The 23,311-nt window shown below is 42.4% G+C and overlaps 1 protein-coding gene across 4 annotated transcripts in view; it reads right to left on the bottom strand.

Annotated features, from left to right (window-relative positions):
* Positions 1 to 23,018, bottom strand: part of RASGEF1B (RasGEF domain family member 1B) — a 30,220-nt gene extending 7,202 nt beyond the window's left edge. The window contains exons 1-9 of one of the 4 annotated variants that reach the window (XM_057411093.1): positions 22,930 to 23,018; positions 10,116 to 10,298; positions 8,236 to 8,358; positions 7,369 to 7,506; positions 3,866 to 4,078; positions 3,693 to 3,767; positions 2,706 to 2,801; positions 2,056 to 2,158; positions 1,221 to 1,300 (exon numbers count right to left, since the gene is read on the bottom strand). In XM_057411093.1, coding sequence (XP_057267076.1) covers positions 1,221 to 1,300; positions 2,056 to 2,158; positions 2,706 to 2,801; positions 3,693 to 3,767; positions 3,866 to 4,078; positions 7,369 to 7,506; positions 8,236 to 8,358; positions 10,116 to 10,292 — 1,005 coding nt within the window. In that variant the 5' untranslated portion in view covers positions 10,293 to 10,298; positions 22,930 to 23,018. Of the gene's footprint in view, positions 1 to 1,220; positions 1,301 to 2,055; positions 2,159 to 2,705; positions 2,802 to 3,692; positions 3,768 to 3,865; positions 4,079 to 7,368; positions 7,507 to 8,235; positions 8,359 to 10,115; positions 10,299 to 16,944; positions 17,050 to 17,658; positions 17,843 to 22,929 lie in introns of those variants that run through there. The other 3 variants (XM_057411095.1, XM_057411092.1, XM_057411094.1) reach the window with 3 other exon arrangements.
* Between the last annotated feature and the right edge of the window lie 293 nt (positions 23,019 to 23,311).

Raw genomic sequence — 23,311 nt, 5'->3', positions numbered from 1 at the left:
CTTGAGCAACTGTTTTAAAAAAGCAAGAAGTCTGGTGAACAGCAGCACTAATACAGCTTTCTAGAGGGCTGCAGCATCATTTTAACTGTTCACTCAATCAGAAGAAAACATTGCTTTCAAAAATGTTCACTCAGCACAGTGAGGGAGACAATAGAAGTCAGGGGCAGGAAAGCAAAGGCAGGCTTCATGGACCTTCTTTCTCTCCCCATGAAGGAGGTAACGGAGCTTTAATTCAAAAGTCAGAATCATTAAACTAAGACAACAATGGGTCTTGGCACTAATATTCAGCTTTTCCTACGATGCAGGGTTCTCAGAGCTGATTCAGTGGCAACGGCAAAATAAGATCAGACACACGAAGATGTCAGTGCCCCCACTTCATTGCTCCAAGACTGACTGCTGTACCTCAATGACTAGGATGATTGCATGGCTCACAAAGCATGTCCTTAACCAGCAAAAACCAGCCTGCATAATAAGGTCAAACGAAATAGGGCTGTAATCTTAAGAGCAACTTCCTGAGCTGTGCAGACACCCTTGATACAAGGAAGGCTATTTCCCACCCAGGGGTGGAGGAAGGAAGCATGAGGTGGCTATAGCCATCCTATTTTAATCTGTTCTCACAACACAAGTCAAATCTTCTGATGATATTAATAAACATTTCAAGTACAAAATGCTACATTTTCTTTAACTTCCTAATAAATAACCTGAATTAACTGATTGCCATTTATAGCAGGATAATTAACTAATAGGCAAATAATCTGTTGGGCAACTCACAAACTCATACACTGCTGCACCTACATGATCCTTGACAAAGGTCTCTGATACGTGAAGGTAATCCGCAATCAATTACTTCAAGGCAAATTTCTCTGAAAGGGCAAGGCAGCCACCTTACAGCTCAACTTGATTTCCAGAGGTAGGACTGCATTAGGTCAACCTACACCATCCCTCTCAAATACATCTCCTTTTCAGAAGGTTACCTACCTTTGTTGTTTTTTTTTTCCCTAAATAACTCTTATGAGGTGAGTTTGGGAGTTAAAAACAAATTGCTTCAATTTCCTTCTTCCCAATTAAGTCAACTGAACATTTCTTATCTTCTAGAATTTCCATTAAAAGCACAAATATACTAAGTTAAGCATGTTATAATGAAGCTAAACTTGCATTTTAGAGCAGTTAGAAGTGAAATGCTATTAATAGCCTCGTGTCCAAATAGTGGCCAAACATACCTCAAGAATATCAAATTTAGCCGTCTTCACTTTTGCCCAAGTTTTCTTTAACCGAGACACAGGACTCATGTTCATGCCAGCTTGATACAAGAAAGAGAACTTGTTGGAGTACTTAGAAAAAGAAATCTTTCAGTAGGTAATGCTAGTAAGTATTTCTAAAGTAAAGGAGCTGTTAACAATAACAAATATTTTCAAAAGAAAATATACCCAAAAATCACACTTATTGTTTTCACGAAATTCCAACGTTAAAAGCAACTTAGGAAGCAAATTCAACATCTTTTACAGAATGAAAGCTCTAAGAAACTGCTATGGCATTATTTAATGTGGTTTTGCTAAAACGAATATACGGTAGAACAGTGCACATGAGTTCTCTCAACATTGTCTCTTACATATTTAATGGAAAACTACACATATCTATGAAGTTTTCACATTTCTAATTAAAAAATATTCCAAATATTTTCTATCATATATAGAAAAGGTGTGAAATCTTTAAACCACTAGGAAATTTATGGTGTAACAGAAACAATAGGAGACATCAAGCCTTCATATTAAAGGAAGAATTTCTATTTCAATTAAGCACTAAAGTTAGTTTCAAAAAGTGGGGATTTAGATCTCTAAAACAACTGCAATGAAAACTTTGCTTTTCTGTAATTTACACTACAGCAGTAAATTATTTCTTAAGCATGTAACACTACAGTAACATTGAGCAGCTCCTCACCACTTCCCCTCCTAACTTCACGCTGTTGAGTGTGCTACGCTGCAGACTTGTATGAAGCACTGCACTTCCTTTATCTGGATTCAAACAGGGAGGGAATGTCTCAGAACACATACTTACAAATAATAGCCATTAAGGAGTTAAAGTTGCCAATGTTAAAGCATTCCCGTGCCACATCAATGAAATATTCTATCACTCTTGCTCTGTGCTTCTTCTTCACAGGCTGCAAGACATGCCATTGAAGTGTTACAAGTGTTCCCCAAAAGAAAAACAACCCTGTGTAAAAGTCTCTTCCACATGTACCACAACCTCATACTATGCTTTACATGTAGAGGAAGCCACGCTATTGTGTTCAAAAGCCCTCAGGACAGCAAGGACAACCCAGACGCTGGGCGGGTAGAGAGCAAGGACAACAGGTAAAGAGGTTCTGCCAAGACGGATATGAAAAACACTAGAGCAGAGAAGGGGGTCAGCACAGAGGAGAGAAAAGATGCTTCTATTCACATGAGGCATTCATAGGAGAGAGGGGCAGGCCAGATGGATTCCTGTGCTAAGAAGGGCTAATCCAGCATAACTGTCAGCTGAACAAGGCTGAGGCACTAGCATGATGTTGAAAACATGGAATTTACTTCCATCTACACATGGAAAAGTACAGAGCTGAGAGAATGAAGTCAAAGGCACACTGAAGGGACCCTAAATCGGAAAAGGCTTCACTGTTTTAGACAAGTAGACTAAACAAAACCTTTTAGCAGAAAAAAGTCTTTGCTCACCATACAGATTTCTGTTGCAACCAAGTAACTGAGCCTGTTAAACCATTCCACATAGGCTTCCAGATTCCGGGTCTTCTTTTGATCTCCATAGCAGCTCTGCAGACAGAAGAAAAATAGCAACTTTTAATGTAATCTTTATCTTTTCCCTGAGAGAGACCTTTCGGCTTTCTGCCATGCCATCCCCAAACACTGTCAAGTAACCAGGAATAACTCAATTACCCAAAGTAACAAAAAAGCTTATAAGAGAAATTAGCAGTGACAGCAGAACTTCTTCCTGAGCTGTCGGCTCATTAAGGCATTATCAGACATGCGACTCCATCACCTACTAGGATGCTTTAAGGATTTAGGATAGACTTATGCAAGCAACGCTAAGTATCTGCATAAAGCTTCCTTGATTATGAGCACTGTTTCAATCCTCAGTCTGTTATAGAGATAACATTATACCCTCTGCAAGTGCAGAAGGAAAACAGGCCAGCCCACTCCACTGGCCCATTAATGTTCAGTTGTTGATACTAAATTAATTTAGTGCATCCTAACTTCGAGAGACTAGCTCTACCATTTGACTGGCTCACTGCTCCCTTTTTGTAATGTGTGCTCCACCTGCAAATTGCCCCACTTGCCAGTTTGCTGCAAAGAGTTCAATTTAGTAAAAGGAAAAACGCTTGTTGAAAATGCATAATGCAAAAGCCAAAGCTAAAGCCAGCTTTTTCCAGCTGTAGGCCACATAGATGACCTATGCCTTCACAGGATTAAGCTCTCCCTTAGCTTAAATCGGAAACAAACCAGAAAATATGTAATTTAAATCAAATTTTTGGCTGAGTTCTGAAGCTCAAAATTTTTAAGAGGAATACTAAAGCATTTTCACTATAAAGCTTGTTTCTGCTGGTCCTTCTTTATTGCTAGACCTTACTTCCAGCTCATGAGACACCTGAGCTCAAGGATGTTAAATGCCACATTTCAGAGCTGCTTCAGACATGCTCCACTTACCTTGTCATTATCCAAAGGATCCTTTTGCACAAACGCCTGGACAAATTCTTCTGGCCCAATATAATTGAGTCTCTCCTAAATAAAGCACACGAGCAGCCGAGTCATATCCTATGTGAAGGTGCATTTCAAAAAGAGGGGAAGGATGAAATCATACTTGAAGTATAACAACTCACAAGCTCTATGTGTGTCAGCTGCTGAGCTAACACATAGGGATCATTGCAGACTGTGATTATGTCCCTCTCAATGGACTGGGGCTTGGTCTTTATAACCATGAGACGATCTGTGGATGCAGAATTAATTTTTGCAAGTACTTCCTCATACTGGCTAACAGTGGCAAGCTTCCGAATCAGGTTCTGGAGGAGCTGCTGTACGTTCTTCCGATACATCTGCCACGACGTGAAAAAATTGGGATACATTTTCAAAATGTGAGAAGGCAGTATTAAATTATCACATTATTAATCAACACAACAGATGGATGCTGATACCTGTATTTATCAACTTAATCTGTGATCAACACAAAAAAATAAACTTTTCCTAAATTTGTGGTTCATGCAAATCCAGAACTGACAACAAAATCAGGGAGAAAAGGGGTGAAGATATAAAGCTGAACCACCTAATTCTGGTCAATCTGCTTCTCTAGCTGGAAAACCCCAGATAACAGGCAAACTGGCACAGATATCCTCCAGCCCAGAGCAAGAAATCAAGGTAATTAGCCAGCATCTGATCTAACAGCAGTTGAACGTAACAAACATTCCTCTGTCCAGTGATGAAGTAAAACCCTCTTGGCACAAAGGCAGAAGGAAATGCCAGTTCCCTCTCACACCTCTAGATGTAACTGAGCCCACAAAACTAATATACCTCTTCTCTTTTGAGGATTGGTCTCCTCCAGAGCAAAGAGGCAGTGACCTCGAGGCGTCCTCTGCGAGAATAAGTATGTACAATACTTTGCACCCATAACAGGTATTTGCTGATGGACCATTAATCTCATGCAATTTTTTAGTATCATATATATATATATATATATATATATATATATGTAACAATACATAGTTACAGAACATGTCTTTTATCAATTAGATATTAATTTGTTTGTAGTATGGCTACCTGTCAGCCTAAGTATATGGTCTTCCTCTAAATTAGATTTACCATTTCCACTTACTGTGCCACAGTCTCATTTTTGATTCTACATTCACACTGACAATGCTGATATTTATTTATATTTAAAAACCACTAAAGAGTGGACAACACAGGACAAAGTGATGGGACGCTTTGTTTCTGGCCTGTGATAGTGACTGCAAGTACCACTGCTACCTGCTAGATAATGGAATATCATATGTTAAATGATTTTCCACAGTCAATCTCACTATATGATATGGTGGGATCAAAAAAAAAACAAAACCAAGGGGGGGTCAGTGTATTGTTGGGCTGCATATAAAAAAAACATCAGATACAGGACATGGATTTGGTCTGATTGTATACACTCACCAAGTGTTTCACTGAAAAAGCCACTGATAAATGTTTAATAGGAGGCAATGGCTGATGGGAAAGGCTTCAAAAGATATACCTTGAAACAAAGGTCAGGTAAGTGGTAAAAAGGACCAGAACAATCTAGAGATATCCTATGAGCATGATGACCTCTCAGGACACAGAGAGGGAAAATGTTGGAGGAATGGAATTAAATTGAGGAAGAAGAGGGGGGGAAATAAACCCACCAAGGTTTTTCCAAGCCTTTTTTTTTTTTTTTTTTTTTTTTTTTGATGGGGCAATATGTTAGCATGGTGAATGGTTTTAGTCTGAATCTTACTAATAGCTCTTAACAGTGTTGGAGCACAATAGTTCAGGAAGGAGAATAAGACGCTACAAGTAGAAAACCTGTAGTGAACAGGAAACACTGCTTCTTTCATATCCTTCAAGGTAATGACTCACACAAATCCAAGCAATCTGTAGAAATGTAAGGTCAAGGAAGTTGCCATTTACTGTTTCAAGCACTTGACAATAATGCAAGTCAATTTACTGCTGTGCTTGCTTTCCCTTTGTCTTTCTGAAGGAAATCTCAAAGTCAGAAAACCCTCAAAGCTAGAGCTAGAAAAGATCTTTAGCTCACTGACAGAGTAAGACTGCTCCCTAGCACTCATTTTTTAGCAGTTTGTACATCTGCCCTTAATAGATGATTTCACTGTTTTAAACTGTCTGTATTGCCAGAAGCTTCACTGTAGAAAACCCTTTCCTGTTGCTATTTCAGTCTTGCATTCATCAGCTCAACTTGCCCCAGGCTGTACAGCCCGCTCTCTCTTTTTGTGCTAGTGGGTATTTTTCAAGTGGGTGCAAGTCCTCCATCTTACTACTTTTCCTTGAACAGAACTTCAGTTTCTTACCTTCCTATTAAGAGTACACAGAAATAAAGCAACAGTGCAGGAGCACCGCAGAGGGAAAGATGCCTCCTGTCACCTCCCCAGTGAAGGCAAACCTATTGCTTCTCTACAGTCCAAAGCCCCCTGTGGCTATCTTGCAGCAACTCTAAGCTTGCCAATCAAATTTGGTATCTGTTTTCTTAATTTGTATTTCATACTGCATCTCACTGTCTTATCCCACCTTCTCTTGTTCCTCCCCACTTTCACAACATCAAAATATATTTCAGCTTCCAAATTCAGTTTAGGTTGGTTCTCTTCAATCCTTGTTTACAGTCTCTCAAGATCTTTCCAGGCCTTTGGCAGCACTTACAGCTCCTCACAGTAAAGCTTACCTACATGCTTGCTAAGATGACGTTTGCTGCCTCAGCCATACAGCTACTCAAAAGCTTACACAAGGAACACCAGCCCCCAAGGAACCCTAGCAACACGATGCCATCTAGTAATTGCTCTTTGTATTTATAGTTCTTCCAAATACCATTCCAGTGTCTTTTGTAATCTTAGTATTATGCCAGCTACACATGATCTGTTTATTGAAACCCTGTTAACTGCCTTTCCACTAAGTGAATGTAAGCCTTGACTTTGGACTGTCTGTTTCAGTACTTAGAAGACAAGCATCAGTTAAGCATCAAAATATTCCGTAATACCTCTGTGAAACTTTACTTCCATCTGAGAACTGGGACCTAGAAAAAGGTCAAGCAATTTCCTCGTGTGCTCTGTCCAGAGGAAGAAATATGACAGGCTCCTCTGAGACCATATCTGATGCTTTAAGCTCAAGACAATTCTTCCTGGTAAAGTTTTCTTACAGAAACTTTTTTGCCAAACCTGCAATAACTCTTCCATTGACCTACATGTCAAAGGCCTTATTCCAACACACCTTAATCACACAAACCGAAGAAACTATCAACACGGGTAGGGGCTTCTCAGATATGCAAGGCTTCCCAGTGTTTTACCTAGCTTCTTCCAAGCAGAATCACTAAAATGAAAAATACAAATGCCCACCAATTTGCAACTGTCTGAACAATATGCAATTATAATATGGGTTTAGGGATGGAGCAAACCTTGCCTGTGCTTTGAAAAGGCTCTGCCGATTCTATGCAGTTTCTTCCTAGGCTTAGGTACTGGACAGAACTTTTGCCTACCAGCACCTTCATAATAAGTCAGCTTAACCACCCAGATCCATATCATGTTATTAACAACAAACCTGCAATATTAAAGCATTAAAGGAATGTCTTTTTATACAATAGCTTTGTGCACAGACAACTTACCTCATCACCGCTGGCTATTCTTTGTGCCAACTCTCTTAAGTTCCTCATCATTCTTTCATCTCGGAAATCATAAGGAAACGTCTCTGTCCATTCAGTCAACAACTGTAGGATTTTGGGTGCAATTTTTTGTATCTGGTTCTATTTGGAAAGAGTAAGGAGAAATGTTACATGTAATAGCAATAAAATACAGCATGTATCTAACCCAAAAGAAATAAAATTCCCTTATGTAGGATAATGTGGAGCATATGGGTATGAAGGTCAGTTAAATTTTTAAGTTTAATTCAGCACTGTATTACAGGCCAGAGCAAATTATCTATTGAAGCCAGTGAAGAGATACTCATTGGCTTAACTGACCTGGAAATCAGGCCCCAGGTAGGTGGAACTTTTAGAAGGATTCCCCTCATTATCAGGAATGTCTCAGTACAAGATGTTTATTAGTGTTTCCATAACTTATGGCTAACCATCAACAATGAGAGTAATAAGCTCCAGTTCCATCAAGACTGTGCACACACTACACCTTATAGTGAGAAAGCAGTGGAATTATTCAATTATCTTTTTTTAATTTGTGATATTTTCTACTGGGAGGGGGGGAGGTTCTATCCAAACATCCACATCCTGTCCCCTATCAGCTCTAGACACGACACACAAAAAACCCCATGCATTCCCCAGCAAAGGGGCCATCAATCTAAGCCACTCCACAAAAGACTGTGGTAAGAGTGTAGCATCAGTGAATAAAAGGTCAAATTCTAGTTGCTCTATCATGTTTAACCCTACTGAGGACTCTCTTGAGTAGGAACATTTTGCTGTAGGTAGAGTAGAGACATTTGACTGGAACTAATAGGAGTCCCTGAGAGCGGGGGTTCTTACCTTGTCCAGCCCAGGCTCACTTAGTCTCTGCTGCTCTATGCACAGATGGCAGACTTTGTCCATGAGTTCATACGGATGCATGAACAGGCGTGAACTAAGAAGGAAGGTGAAGATGTATGTCCTCTGAAAAGAAGAGGAAGCAAGAGAAAGGGATAAATTACCACCAGTTTTACTCTTTCTCAAAATGTGTTTCTGACAAACTGGTACTTAATACTTTACTATCTGCAGAAGAAAATTCTGCATGTGACTGTGCCAAGAACTATTAGTATAGCAGCAAGCATCTAATTTAACACTTGTCACTCCTCCAGCATCTGCATTATAAATTCATGCTTAAGCAAAGTTATGCAAGATTTAACCAAAAGAAGGCAGGGCAGGGCTGGTTCAGCTCTCTATTGTATACAGCCTTATTATAAGCTTAGTACCTGCAATTACTTGGAATAAAATTTCAACTCATCTTCTCTTGCTCTACAGTAAAGCTTTGCAAGAGCCATTGCCAAATTACATAACTCTTTCTAGCCTGACAGTGGACTAAAATTCATGCTGCAAGTCTACTTAGAATACCAACAGAGAAATCTTCTCTGCTTCCATATTACTAGTGAAAGTAAACAGTCTTCAGAAAAAGAACAAAAAAAGATGCCACTTGACCAGATTGTTGAGCTGACTCAATTTTGCCACATACACCATCTTTACTATGCTGTGCTTGTCTGCCTTACCTCAGTAAACTGCACACTAAGACCTAGTACTTCCTTTAAGAATCACCAAATACTATTCATTTCTCATAGTATTGTCCCCTGGGTGAAAGCAGAAGGAACTATATAGCTTAATCTTACAGAATAAAAAATAGTAACTCATTCTGAGGTTACAAGAAGAGGCTTATTTTGTTCTAGTTTTCCATATATCATGATTTGGACTTATTGTGAGATGGCTACTCAAAATATCAACTCTGCTCCCCACACTGCCAGTAGTTAAGTATCTATGGCATCCACAAGAAAAAAATCTACAATGTCCCGGTTCTAGGGATTTGAAATAAATCATCATATTTGACCAACTGCTGTCTAAATTGCTATATAAATTTTACATTAAGCATTAATGGATAAGCAGTAGCTTAAGCAGCTCTGTGCTGCTGTTAACTCTGACCCAACTTAAAAAAGATCCTGTCTTGATAAACATGGATAGTGCTATGATGATAACAGAAGCTGAACACAAGCAGAATTTTGTCTCCAGCAGTTATGTCTCCTTACAACAAGCAGAGATGCAGTTTCATAGCCCCTCAGTCATCCCTAACTTCCTGCTGACCTTTTGATACCATCCTCCTTTTCCAAGAATTATATGAAATGCTTCAGTGCATACATGCATCTAGACAGGTCAAAAATTCTCAGACAAAAAACATCATGTTCTCATGTTCATTGTGTTCAGCCTCTGCTGATTCTGAAGTGTGGTACTAGTTCAACACTTGTGTTGCTAATTGCAAGATAACATGGACCATACAGGAGCAGTGGGAAATAACGCTAGTTTGAAAACTAAATACATTCATCCTGTCATGCTGGTGGCTATGCCTTTCTCTTCAGCTTGTTGTCAGATTTTTAAGGGTCAATGATACATCCAACCCATCAAACAGTAAGCCACACTACATACTTTATAAGTGAGTCACCAGGGTTGTGCACCCCAAAAAAGGGTAATAAAGAATTAGACTTCCTAGGTTAGGTGAGGTACTGCTTGCTGCACTCACATGAAACACATGTTTATTTTATCATTGTTGATCAGTCATTTGATCCCCCTCCTTAGCAATTTGATGTGGCGCATTCTGCTTTTGCTGCACACATGAAAGTTCGCCTTTACAACATGCATCAGGCCTTAGCCATATGGGTGTATAGACTTACGTCAGGATAGTAATCTACATTAGGTACCAAGTGCTGGATCAGAGCTTCCAGAGACCCTGACAGGAGGTTGTTGTCATGGTAATAGAGGCCGCCACAGTTGCCCTCTTTTGACTGATACAGGTTCCTGTTGTAGCCGCTGCTGTCAAACATAGCTGCAAATGGAGGTGTTTGCGGCATCCTTTCCTGAGGAGACACACAAAAAAGATATAGGATAATTACCAGAAGGTGAAACTTAAGAAGCTTTCTAAACTCCAGAGATAATACTACATTAAGAACAAAACCCAGCATCACACCCTGGGTTGCTTGCACACAGCAGTAAAGATTGTACCGTCTTCAGCCCCTGTACATTTCTCAGGAAAGGACCAATGCAGGCTCTCATCACTGCCTGTCTATTGCAATTGCCAGGCAATTTTATATCTTGCTGTTTCTTCAGTAAATCCCAGATAAGAGGTCAAGGTTAAGAGTCAGAAAGAGCATACAAGAATCCTGACACGTTTTGGGAACTCAAAATTTTTGTAAAGCTTTTGAGGTTGTGGCACAGTGTTCATTGGTAACTTTGGACAAATCCTGACAGTAGCTACCTAAGAGCAGCACTCTGATGAGGAAGCATGTTCAGGCTCCCAGGGGTTGACACAGGCCCAGCCAGTGCAGAGGGAGAAGAGAGAGACTGAAGTCCCGAGAGGTTATGTGCGAGGATTGTCTCCTTATGTGACATGACAGCCATGTAACTGCAGTCAAAGGCTCCAAGTTCCTAACTCCACCCTGGTAAATCAGTGCTGGGTTTTTCCAATTACACTGTGGCAGGTTGTGACCCAGGCTAAAGCCTGATGCTTCAGTGCATCTGTCTCCACCTACTCACTGAGCTGTTTACCAAGGCTGTCCGAGTTCACCAATGATACCACAGATGAGAGCAGAGTCACAGATCTGTTAAATCCTTTCTTCAAATTCTGCATCAATACGAAAAATACAGCCCTGTGTTTTCCAGCTTCAGATTTTCTTAATACTTGAGGAAAAATAAAGCAGTTACTCATCAGTTTGCATCTCCGTGCCTGTGGAATAAAAATGTCTTACCAAGGAAAAGATAACCCTGTGCTGCAGGCTGTTGAGTCATCCAGAGTAGTGGGTGGATGGCAAGGGGACTATGACCACCCAAGAGCTCTTCTGGTGAGGATGTGCAAAGCCAAAAGATAAATCCCCCTGCTTACTTAAAAGTTGAGTTATACTTTACTTCCCTCTCCTCCACCCTCCTCTGCCTTCTGGGAGTAGCAGTGCTTGCCAGTTTAGGGAACCTGGGGTTTATAGCCTTGACTGCAAGCTATGCTTGTGCCTAATTTTAACCACAAATGAGTTCTGGTTTTAACTCCACTAGAGCAGTTGCTGGCTTACGAGTGCTCCTAGCCTATCTGCATTCACAGGGAGGACAGATCAAATGCATAAAGGTATTGCACACTGCTTCCCATCCTCCCCACAACTGTGAGGCAAGGGAAACCAAACTGAGAGAAGATAATATCCACAGGCCGTTGTGCTCATGTGTTGACCAAGCATGTGCATGTGCCTGAGAAAAGCATTAATGCCTCTGAGCCACCATTGTAAGTGCAGATGCTGTTGCTTTTCTCTCCATTGTATCAAATCCTATTTGGGAAAAGGCTCTTTAGAGCCACAGACCTCAGCAAACACAAGTCTGCAAAGGCACCCCATTTTGAGAACAACTAGTGATGTGACAGCCTGGAGATAAATAGCATACTGCCATCTGCGTGCTCCACAACTCCGAACAAAGCACTTTTCAGTGGAGATGAGAAGCTATTAAGTTATTAGCTAGATTCCTGGGGACCTGAAGCACCACACAGAGAGCCACAGACTTGCTGCTGGCAGCATGTCCAGACAATGCAGGCATTCAAACCAGCACAGGACTGAGGGATTCACTAAGTAAACAGTAAGAGAAAGCCAAAAATGGTTGCAAAGACAGAGGTGGATGGTGAAAAGAGCCTTCTGGCCCACATGACCTGTGCTAAACACACCTTGTGAGATGTCAAAAGATATCTGCATTAAAATGACAAAGAGTGAGGAGTATCCATGACTGAAAAGTGACATTAGTCACTCTGCGCAGCTGCTCAACCACCGATCAGTGCCATCCAGCCCAAAGAATTGGGAGAAGAGAAGAATAAAGTAAATACATGTACCACAGCACAAGGGAACGAGGTGTGCGATTGAACAAAACAAGGTTCTCATACAAGAGAGTTCAAATCACTGGGCAGGTGAAGTGCAACCCACCTGCCACAGCCACGCTCTGTAATGATAGAACATGCTCCATCCCTGGCAGTGTTCAAGGCCAGGTTGGACAGAGCCTTGGGTGACATGGTTTAGTGTCAGGTGTCCCTTCCCATGGCAGGGGGGTGGAACTTGATGATCTTAAGGTCCTTTCCAACCCTAACTATTCTATGATTCTGATGCATAAAGACTCTTGGTCTTTCAGGCTCTTTGCAAGGCTAGCAAAGTTTAAGAATCAAAATATTACTAGGGAGCTGACAGCATTCCCTTCTGCAGCATTTCCTAGGTTTTCCTGCTGTGTAAAGCTCACCATGGGTGTGACTGCAAAGTGCAAACCACAGACTTGGACAAATCCAGAATGTTCTGTCACTAAGTGCTCCATCTCCCCAGTTTGTGAACACTTCCAGGGACAGTGATTCCACCACTTCCCTGGGCAGCCTATTCCATTGCCTGACCACCCATTTGGTGAAGCAGTTTTTCCTAACATCCAATCTAAACTTCCCCTGGTGCAGCTTGAGGCCGTTTCCTCTTGTCCTATCACTTGTTACTGGGGAGAAGAGATCAGCCACCTCCTCATTTTACCTCATCTTACACATGCACACTATATATTACTACCCACTAAAATACAAGGCTTTTTAAAAGGTCAGCAGGCAGTGCTCCAATTCTAGTAAGTCCCAAAGGGACTGAGACTTTTTTGCAGCTTGCAGTCCCCTAGCTCTCAACACAACAATTACTCCCAAGACCCCGTGGATCTTCCTTTAGACAAAACCTGATTTGAGACCCACAGAACCTCCTAGTGCCTCATCAAAAGACAGAAGTCATGAGGTCATTAATAAAAATACTGATTCATAACAATAAAATGCTCAAATCTGGCCCCAAAAGGTACATATTGGCTCATTTGCTCGCTATTTCAGGAATGTCATTCCAAACGTCTCTCCAGTGGGGCACCTTTTATAACCTGGTCGAGTCTGAGCTGTGGTCAGATATGGGCATGTAGCCCCATGGGTTCAGGGTCCAGCTTCCTGCCCCTGTACCCACTGGCCAACACCATATGGGTGGTACAAGAGCTGCGCACGCAGCGAGCAATCCCAGGATCTTGTCTATGCAGGGAAACTTCCATGGGCTTTGGTCAAGTCCTTGTCAGGGCTTTTGTGGGGGCGGGTGTACCTGCCACAAGGAAGCTGCTTGATAGAGATAGCTTAGTTCTGCTTCAGGGACATATCAAACTGTACTACCTAAGAGACATTCTGTATGGTCTGCATTCAGACACAAGAGGATTTCACTTGTAAGCGAACAAGACTCAGGACATGTTCTCCATGTGATGAAAAGGGCTGATACCAAAGTGTGACATAGATAAACATAGCATAGCCAACAGGATGATTCATACAGCACATGCACTTTTCCAGCAGGACTCCTTTATTACCATGACCTTGACTCTTGTGCTGCATTTTATATGGAGGTGGAGACACAAAGCAGCATGCTTAGTTCTAATTAGCTCAGGAGCTAAAAACACCAAACCCTGCCTTCAGAATATCTCGAGTGGAATTGAAATTTAGTCACAGAGCAGAATCTGGTCCACAAAGCCTTGGCATATAGATTAGAGTGATCTAGGCACCTAAAAATATTGATAAACCACAGCAATGTCTGACAAGCAGGAATGAGAAAAAAAAAAAGTATTGGAAATATGATTCTCATGAAAATATCCTGAGAGTTAAAACTGGAACTTTTTAACTGGCCTTTGGAAACATTTGTCTATCACTAATATGGAAAACATTTAGTGCTCTTCTCTTTTCTTTTTTTGGCTGTGTTTTTAAGAAGTAAAAGAGTGGTGGGTTGTTTTTTTTTATTAAAGATCTGACTTGAAGGAAAGAGCAATGAAATAATTTCCTGGCTCTACCAGTGATGTTCTCCTGTGACAGAGAGACATTGATAACTCTGCATTGTGGAAAGAGGAATAAAACTTTTTCTGCATTTAGTATCATTATGGAGAACATGAGATCTTGGGCATTAAGGTCCAAATTCTGACTCTGAGTAGCTTCTGACAAGAAAGAGGTCTCAACCTTTCCAGTAACAGTAATGTAGATAGAAAGCCAGAGCCCAAGATAATGTGCTCAAACCCCCACCATTTCCTGCAGGAGCCGAGTTGCAGTTTGGCAATACTAAGGGAATTAGAGACATAGCCTCCAGGCTGCCAAGTGCTTGTCCAAACCTCTATGTTCAGCAACATAAAAAAAATCAGATTTCTACCAGCAACAGTGGAAGGTTATATTAGTTTGTTTTCATTTACATTAAAGAGATCAATCTGTATGTCAGGTGTACAAAACAAAACCAACAATATGGAGAGCTTGCATCCTTTATTGAAGCACCCACTGGAGGGCTCAGTAACACCCACAAAAGGTGCCATTTTCAGCTCCTCTGTTATATACAGGTATTTCCCATACTACAACCCTCAACCAGAGGAATGGTGGGTGAATTTGAGAGTCCCAAGACATGTCTCCTTCCTCATAGAAGATGCAAACCTCAGGTGCGCTATTGCAACCCCTCAGAGCTGCTTTACCATACAGTCAGAAACCCCAAACCACATTTAGCAGGTGATTACCATCTCACATTATTCTTAAGGATGCTATTATAATATTGAGGTATGGCAAAACAAAAGACTGCTGGAGAAAGGACTATGAATCTTAACAGCTTGCACCAACCTGGGAAAGTCTGAGCAAGTCATAATGAACCTCAGCTTTAAAATACAGAAAGGAAGCAAAGACTAGGTGCTTGCCAGCAACATCCAGCTTTCTCTTAAGTGTTTCTGAAAAGAGTGGAGTACTTCAGACAGTAACACAGGCTACACAAAGCAAAAGCATACCAGACACAGAGAGCATTGGCTGCATTTCATACAGTGGGGTGTGTTCGATTTGCTTACAATGCATTGTTGGGTGTTTTTGTTTTTTTTTGCACTGAAACATAAAGTGAAATTCTACAGCTGAAGCTATTGAGAAGAAAACTGAAAACCTCCCCTATCGGTATTCCATATGCCTTACTTGCAGAAACTAAATTCACAGAACTATCCCAGCTCAAGCTTTCTTGCTTCCATTCTTCCATGAAGAATTTGCCATACAAATCAGGTAGTGTGAATTCAGCACCAACTTTGACTTACAGCTCCCCCCCTATATGTTGTCCTTCCTAGAAATACTTCCTATTACCTTGTAAGGTGCAGAGTACAGAATGGTACTTCATAATAATGTAGGAGATGGAAAGAGGAGTGACGTGGGCTTTTTTCCTAAAACGGAGAGCAAGATCAAGAGCAACTCAAAAGGAATCCACCAGAGAGGACCAAAAGGACTAAAACTATTCATAGGTGACAACTGCTGAACAGTGACATAACTGTAGAAGTACATCTTGCACATACTGGAGACCAGTGAATTGCAGGGCAAACAAAGACCTGAGGCAGGCATAACAAACCTGATTGAGCCCTGAGATACTTCTTCATTTTCACTAGAACAGCAGAGGATGAACAATTCTGTAAAGTTCTCAAAAAATTATCCAGGCAGCAATAGCCTGAAAAGGAAAGGAAAAGAAAAACCCCAATGAGCAAAGAGCAGACCAGGAACTGAATTTCAATGAAAGGCATTCTCCTCCTGAATGTGAACAGGAACTCTTTCTTGGATCTATAAATAGATCCAGCTGATTATGTGGCAAGGTCAGATGCAGCACTGCTGACAGATAACTTGCGTATGAGAACTTTGGCACAGTAATTAAGCAGATCCTGAATCACTCAAGACTGAAGTCCTTGGATAATGAACTGCAAAATGGATATGAATGGATACGGATGCTTTTGTGTGTATGTTTAGGAGCATTAGGAAAAATGCTGGGGGGTTAAGAATGCCCCAAATTTCTCAAAATCTGTGGAAAAAGGGTGGAAAAGGGAAGAAAACAAGATCCTTTTAATGCCGATGTGCTATAAATCCATGTCCCTTGCTTGAGGGACATGGACATTTCCCCCCCCCTCAAGAATCAACACCCCTTCTACCCTTTCCCCATATTCTTCTTTTGTGGGTGAGGAAGAGCGATGCAAGTCTAATGATGCTGAGGGTGGCCATGCCACAGCACTGCTGCAGTACCAGACAAGCACACGCAGGCAAACTATACCATGGAAAAAATCCTAATCACAGGAAAATTACCCAGGCCAAGGGAGAGGGCAGGACATATGTTCCTCCCAACTAAAGCATATGAAACAATTTGCCTGTATTGCTGGACACACAACAGCAGCAGAGTTAAAACACAGAACATGAAAAGAAGAACATACGTGTGTTAGCTTTCTCAACACTTGTATCTTGCCATCATCACAACACAGCTGAGATTTCCATCTGTAGGTTAAAACTGAGGAGGCCACAATTGTTGAAAAGGACAAAATAAGGCTGTTCTCCTATAAATGGGGGGGTGGGGGGGGTGGTGGTGGGGGAGGGGTGTGTTTAACCTTGTAAATCTCTGAAAAACCTACAATTATTTTTTTATATACTGGTTTCAGAGGAGAAGTTTAAAAACATGAACCATAAAGGATAAGTACCTGTTAGAAGTGACATGATGGATTAGAACAGCAGTAATTATATGTCATAAGCCACCAGAGAGTCTAGAAAAGTTTAGTCCATTGCATGTTCCATAGCAACTCCTGTGAAGTTCAAGTGATTTACAGAGTGAATAAAATGGAAAAGGATGCACAAAGGCCTCTGACCAGCCAAAGCATGCAATGAAATACTGCCCATCTTAAACAACAGACAATGCATGTAGCTACTCTTTTACACCTAAATTTATGAGCAGACAGCTGGACTGAAAGCAAAGAAGTTTTGCTAGACAACTGATACTGGGACTATGTTAAAAAACAGCTTCCCCCGCCAACTATTTCCTTTAGTAAAATTCATAAATGGCCTGTCCTCCAAGCACTTTGTCTAAACCCAAATGAGCGCACGAGTTGAGTATGATCTCTGCAGTCCTGTGTGTTACGTTTTGTTCCAAATCCATCAGGAAAGGCAGCCAGCCTGGTGGCTGAGCAGCACAAAAAATAGGCTGCAGGGCAAAAGTGAGAGCTTTGAAATAAGAGTACGAGTATATTAAATGCAAAGAAAGCACATGCACGCTACAAAAGCCTTATGCTTTTCTAACTCACTGAAGCAAGGTGGGTTTGTAGAAGCACACAGCATTCCCCTAATAGCACCATGTGAAGTACAGAAAAGTTTTGCTATTTGTTCTTACGTATTACAGTCATAAAAGCCTAAAATCCCACCTGTCTATTCAGCCAGCGGCAGTCTGGCTCCATCAGGGCTCCCATCCACCAGCAAGGTGCAGAGCTCTATGGACCGGAGGAGGTTACCTCCCCAGCCTCCCGCACTGCTGCTCATCAATCAGATGATGAATGGCTGCAGTTTGCTGTCAGGAGTTTTAAGGCAAGCAAACAGCAGTGATAATTTACTTCAGAACATCACGCTGTGAACTGAATGATTCAGCAGCTGATTCACAGTCCCTCAGCTGTCCAGGAATGGGGCATGGGGTGGGGTGGGCGGCTGGGATCTGCGATGTCACCCGTGCTATGCCATCTCCACCAGTGAATCAGAGCCCTGACACTCATAATTTCTGTAGCATACCTTGTGCCTCACGCGTACTTCAAGCTGAAAAAATAGAAAATTTATGTTGTCAATAGAGACGGAAGCAGATTTCCCTACGCTGTCATTAGAAAAGTATCACTGATTGCAACATGGTAATACATGCCCACTAACCTTGGGGAACATGTTCCATTTTATGCGACAAGGATGTGAACCTCTGTAATCCTAACTTATCTCAAGTGACCTAGGGCAACAGATTTACCTTCTTTATCTGCACGGGCAGTAGCTAAGCGTGGGTCTGAACTAGTTCATGGTGATAACTAGCTTCATCAGGAACTCTTCACAGATCCCTGCACACTCAATAGAGAAAGAATCTTTTCGGTGCATAAACATGGCAGCTGGGACCTTGGATCTCCTTCTGACTCTGCTACAAGCTCCACACGTGGCTTGAGTCAAGTCACTCAGTTTCTCATTACTGCATTCCTGTGCTTGGCAGTACAAAGACGGATTAGTGTGGGGTTATTTCCTTTCATTAAGTTCCAAGATCTTTTTTCTAAAGGGGTACTGAAGGTGTATCACACTGTATTAATGCCAAAAGCACAGTACCAGCCTTAAGCATGAAGCTGTCTTGACACGGGTCCTTCTTCAACCTCATCAAAGACAGACACCTTCTGAATCCAAAAGATGTTGCTCTTTGCAGACATCCATGCTTGGCCTTTTGGGAAACCTACAGCATGCTTCAGAAGAAAGCACCATTCCCTTTTATAATCATAATAGAAAGCGAAGTTATAATTTACAACAGCAGGCTGTAATAGTGTGAAATAACAGCACTTAATGTAATTTAACTGGCTCTACCTAAAACCTCATCACCATACGTCTCTTTTTCATTTAGATGATGCAGTAAAAATCCTGGTTTAAGGTGAACAGTTCACATAATCTCTGGTTTTCCATTTACTAAGACCTTATGTTTCCATAAACAGAATTTTTACTGACACAGACATAGGTTGAAACCTGTGTAGTTTCTGTAGTAGAAATACTTCAGTTAAAAAAAAAAAAGCAACAAAAAAACAAATACACCTTCTAACACCTAGGTTGAAGATAAAAGAGATGGTTCCACTTTGGCAAAGTGGCTAAGAAAGCAAATACAGATCTGTATACAGATCAGCAACACTTGCCTCACACCCACTTATACCTGGGCTGAATGTCAGCCAGTGGTTTCTAGACCAGAGCTGGGTCTGAGGTATAGGTACTTGTAAAACAGCTAGCTACAGTCAGCTTGACTGACTCCTTGGGAAATCAAGAACTCCAGCCAAACAAGAAGAATCAAGCCCAGCCAAACTGACTGAAGAGGGTTTTTTCCCTAGTATAGGCAGGGCCATAGCAGGACTCTCCTCCACTCACACACTGCAAGCGCTGATTTGTGTCAGCCTTTGAGACCCAGCAGCAATTCTCATGCTCGACTGGAGGTGGACCCTTGGGCTTTGCAATTAATGGGTCAAAGTATCCTTGCCTTGAAACAATTACACCTATTAAGTCAACACACAGTAGGTATGGTATTGAACAAACATATAGCAGCTCAGGTTGTGAAGAGATCATTGTAAACTCAGCCTAATGGTGTCTGAATTCCTGCAGCAAGTTTGAGGGAGGACCAACCTGCAGCCCTGATGGGCAGGTTCTGTCAGGTCAGCGTGCTGCTTTCATGAGGAAAGCACCTGGCCTTGTATCAATGAGACCAATTATCTCAGAAAATATCCCACTCCCCAGTCTGACTCAAGCATATTTATCCTCTGTCTTACTACTTATGAATCTAAGTGTCTCATTGTGCTGGCTGATGCAGACTCACAGCTTCCCAGGCTCACCTCTCACCTGGCAAGTAACCTGGTATTCCTGGCCCTATTTCCAGATGCGACAAGACACAAGCAGAGCACTTGGCCCTGTGGGAGGGGCAGGTGACCTGGGGAACATTTTACTCTTGGGAGAAGATGCATTTTAATGAATCAAAACAGTCAAAACACGTGGATCTGAATCATGGAATGCAATTCTAGAGCTGCTTAGTTAAGAGTGAGCTGCATTGTTTCCATGATCCTGTTAATCTTCTAATTAAGAACATTGCCATTCTGAATATTGTCCGTTCATGTTCCTCACTGTAGTGATTTCAGGTTTTTTTAATCCTACTTCTCACAGCAGCTATAATAGAGGAGAAATTAGCAATAGCTTTCAGCAAGAGGTAGTCTTTGCCTCCTGTTTGTATATTAGGCATTGTCCTTGCTGTGGCTGCTAAATGACTGGAACTTTTGTTTGCAAGCTCATTTTCTAGCCAAGTGTTTATTAGATGATGTGGCTCAGTCCCACAAACCCACGCCAAGTAAAGGACACTTGTCAGTGCTTGCAGAGTACACCTGTATATCTACTAACATTCGGGAAAAGATGCTTAAGTATTAGCAAGGACAAATTCTGCCTCCTTCACTGAAACACAGGCAACCTATGCAAACCAACAGCTTCTTCCTGTACTGCCCAACCATCTACTGAACAGCAGAAAGTGCTCAAATGACTGGAGAAAAGGAAGATGTGTTGAGACAAAGGCAAAATTAGCTTTTTATTTAGAAACACTGCATAAAGATAGAAAGAAATAAATGGTTCGGATCATCTAAAAAAACGAGAGCTGACTTCTGCCATGCTGACCATGCTTTAAATGAAGACCATACTTCAAATTAAACCACTTATGACAGCTACTCTGCACAATGCTGGAGCTCTGACGCTAATCTCTCCAAATGGGTGAGAATGATCACAGTTAATGGAAGTTGTCAGCCCCACAAACTAAGCAGGGACACAGTTGCAAAGAAGGACACACCCGCATCAGGGGAGTGCACGAGAGATGAACACCACAAGCTTCCTCTTACCCAAGTCATTTCACTCAGCTCCCCCCACGTTTTCAAAGCCTAATGGCATTCCAGTTAGAATCCGTACTAGCTGACTGACTGCAGCCTGCACAGAAAAAGTTTCTAAACCCTCTGATTTACATAGGAAATCTCCAGGGTGTGAACCATCCAATATTTCTTACACCTCCTCTCTTTGCACTAGGTGCCTAGAGCTTGATACTCAGAAAAGCTTACAGCCATGATGTGTCTCTGCTATCGGGAGCGTTCAGCATCTTTGACCCCACACATCACTTAACTCTTCCATAGATGATCACTTCAGAGGTGCTTGAGAGTACCAGTTCTAACAGGTATTTAGCATTGTAGCACTTTCCCAAGGGTAACACCAATGCCCAGGTAGCCATGTGGTTCAAAGGTAGCTAAAGAAGGATCCTACCCATGTTGTCATTTATTTTTTCAGCTCACATTCCTTCGCTGATGGGGTATTGTTGAACTGTGCTTGTCATTTCTGACACAGGTGTGACAGCAGCTCACCCTACAGACCACGAACAGGTACAATGATTCACTGCATTCCCCAAGGACTGTTTAGATAACTCATACAACCGGAGCACGCATAACACCACACTGTGCTGCCCCCAGAAACCTCCACAGAAAGAAACCATGAAGAGCGTGTATCAGTGGGGATTCATTGTACCATACTAAAAAGCATTTTACCCAGTGTGTGGCACTGCTATGAGCTTTAACCCCCAATAAAACAGTAATTTCTTTCCTCTTTTACAAAGAGTTAAGAGAACCTATAGTGGCTTGTTTCAGTCCTGCATGTTCAAGGGAGTAATATCTCCATCACTACTCCAAAATCAGAGCTGGGTTTTACCTATTAAGTCTCTCCAGCACAGCCCACCAGTTAGACACTTGTCTAGAGTATACTCAGCATTGATTTTCAGCTGATTACCAGCTTCTCTCCAAGACATCTTATTTGGAAGCTGTAAGATAAGTCTGAAGGACCCATCCCTCAAATGCTGTTCTCAGCTTTCAAAACAGACAGAATAGATACCTGGTCCTGCTTGCCCAAGTTTCCGTTACTCACAGACAGCATGTTGTGTTAGTCCACCGCACCTGCAGTCTCACTGAAAGCAGCCCCTCCACACCTCCCACTTAGACACAGAGCTGTCTACCTGAGGCACAGAGTACCTCTTTGTTCATAGTTCTTTTGACTTTTCAGGCCATTCTTTTCCTTTGAGAGAAGTCAGCTCTCCTTTGCTGCATTCAGCTCCTCTGAAACTGTTTTCCTTATTCCTCAATGCTATATTTAGCTTTACACACAGGCAGACAGGGAGGCACTGCTTGTTGTTAGGACTGCCTTAGTTTACAGACTGGCCTAGGCGCAGTAAATGTCACTGACAAGCAACACATTGGCCTTGGGTCATTTAACAGCCACTCTCCATCTGCCCCTGATCTGTTCCCACCTCATCCACCACGGGCGGGGACTTAAAGTTTTACCACATTCACACACAGCAGATGCCCAGCAAAAGAGAAGCTCATAAACACACTTGGGTGATACCACACACCCCCCTACCTGTCCTGCCACACACCCATTTTACACAGCCCTACAACCACAATCTGGCACATTACTGCATTTTCATCCCTCCCATCCAAAAAAGCAGCCATCAGTTGAGCTGATGGGCGTAAGAAAGAACAAACGGGGAAAGCTTCTCCCAGGACTATAGCCACAGAAAGATCGCATCGTGCAGTTTTAGGACCCCGTTCCATCTTAATACAGGGAAGGGGGCAGGGAGGACACAACCACTGCACTGCTAAGTGCTTTTTCTGCTGTTTTTTTTTTTTTTTTCCTGCTGGTTGGTCTCTCTCCCGACTATCCTGATCTCCCAGAAACAAGCATCTCTGGCTGTGCAGAACCGGGTAGCTTGTAAGGATATAAACACCAGAAGGAAAACGACCATCCTGCTGGGACTAGCAAGAAGACGGAGAAATGGATGGATGGATGGATGGATGGATGGATGGATGGATGGATGGATGGACAGACGCACACTCGAACGCTGCAGACACTCCGTACAGTACCTGAAGTGGCCGCAGGATCTCCCAGTCCCAGCCGCTGCTCTACTGCCTGCAGGAGCACATCGTCCACAGCTTGGCTTGGTTCGGGTCGGCACAGCACGGGTCGGCACAGCACGGCACGGCACGGCACGGCACGGCACAGAACGGCACGGGACGGCACAGAACGGCACAGCAGGGCTTGGCTTAGCTTGGCTCAGCTCACCACGGCTGCCTTAGCCGCCGCTTTTCTCTTCTGGACTCCGCGGGCGGAAGGCGGAGCGCCGGGAGACGGGAGGGCTGCTCCTCCGTTCCGTCCCGTCCCGCCCCGCTCCGCCCCGCCGGGCACACATACACGGACGGTACTGCCTCCACTCGGCCTCTCAGCTTCTCTTTTCAGCGCAGGGGA

This window comes from Pezoporus wallicus, unplaced genomic scaffold (assembly GCF_028554395.1).
Source record: "Pezoporus wallicus isolate ANWC-B61680 ecotype Strahan unplaced genomic scaffold, APGP_CSIRO_Pwel_v1 contig_2439, whole genome shotgun sequence".
NCBI lineage: Eukaryota > Metazoa > Chordata > Aves > Psittaciformes > Psittacidae > Pezoporus > Pezoporus wallicus.
Note: the sequence above shows the minus strand (reverse complement) of the source record. Positions and strands in the feature narration are given on the sequence as shown.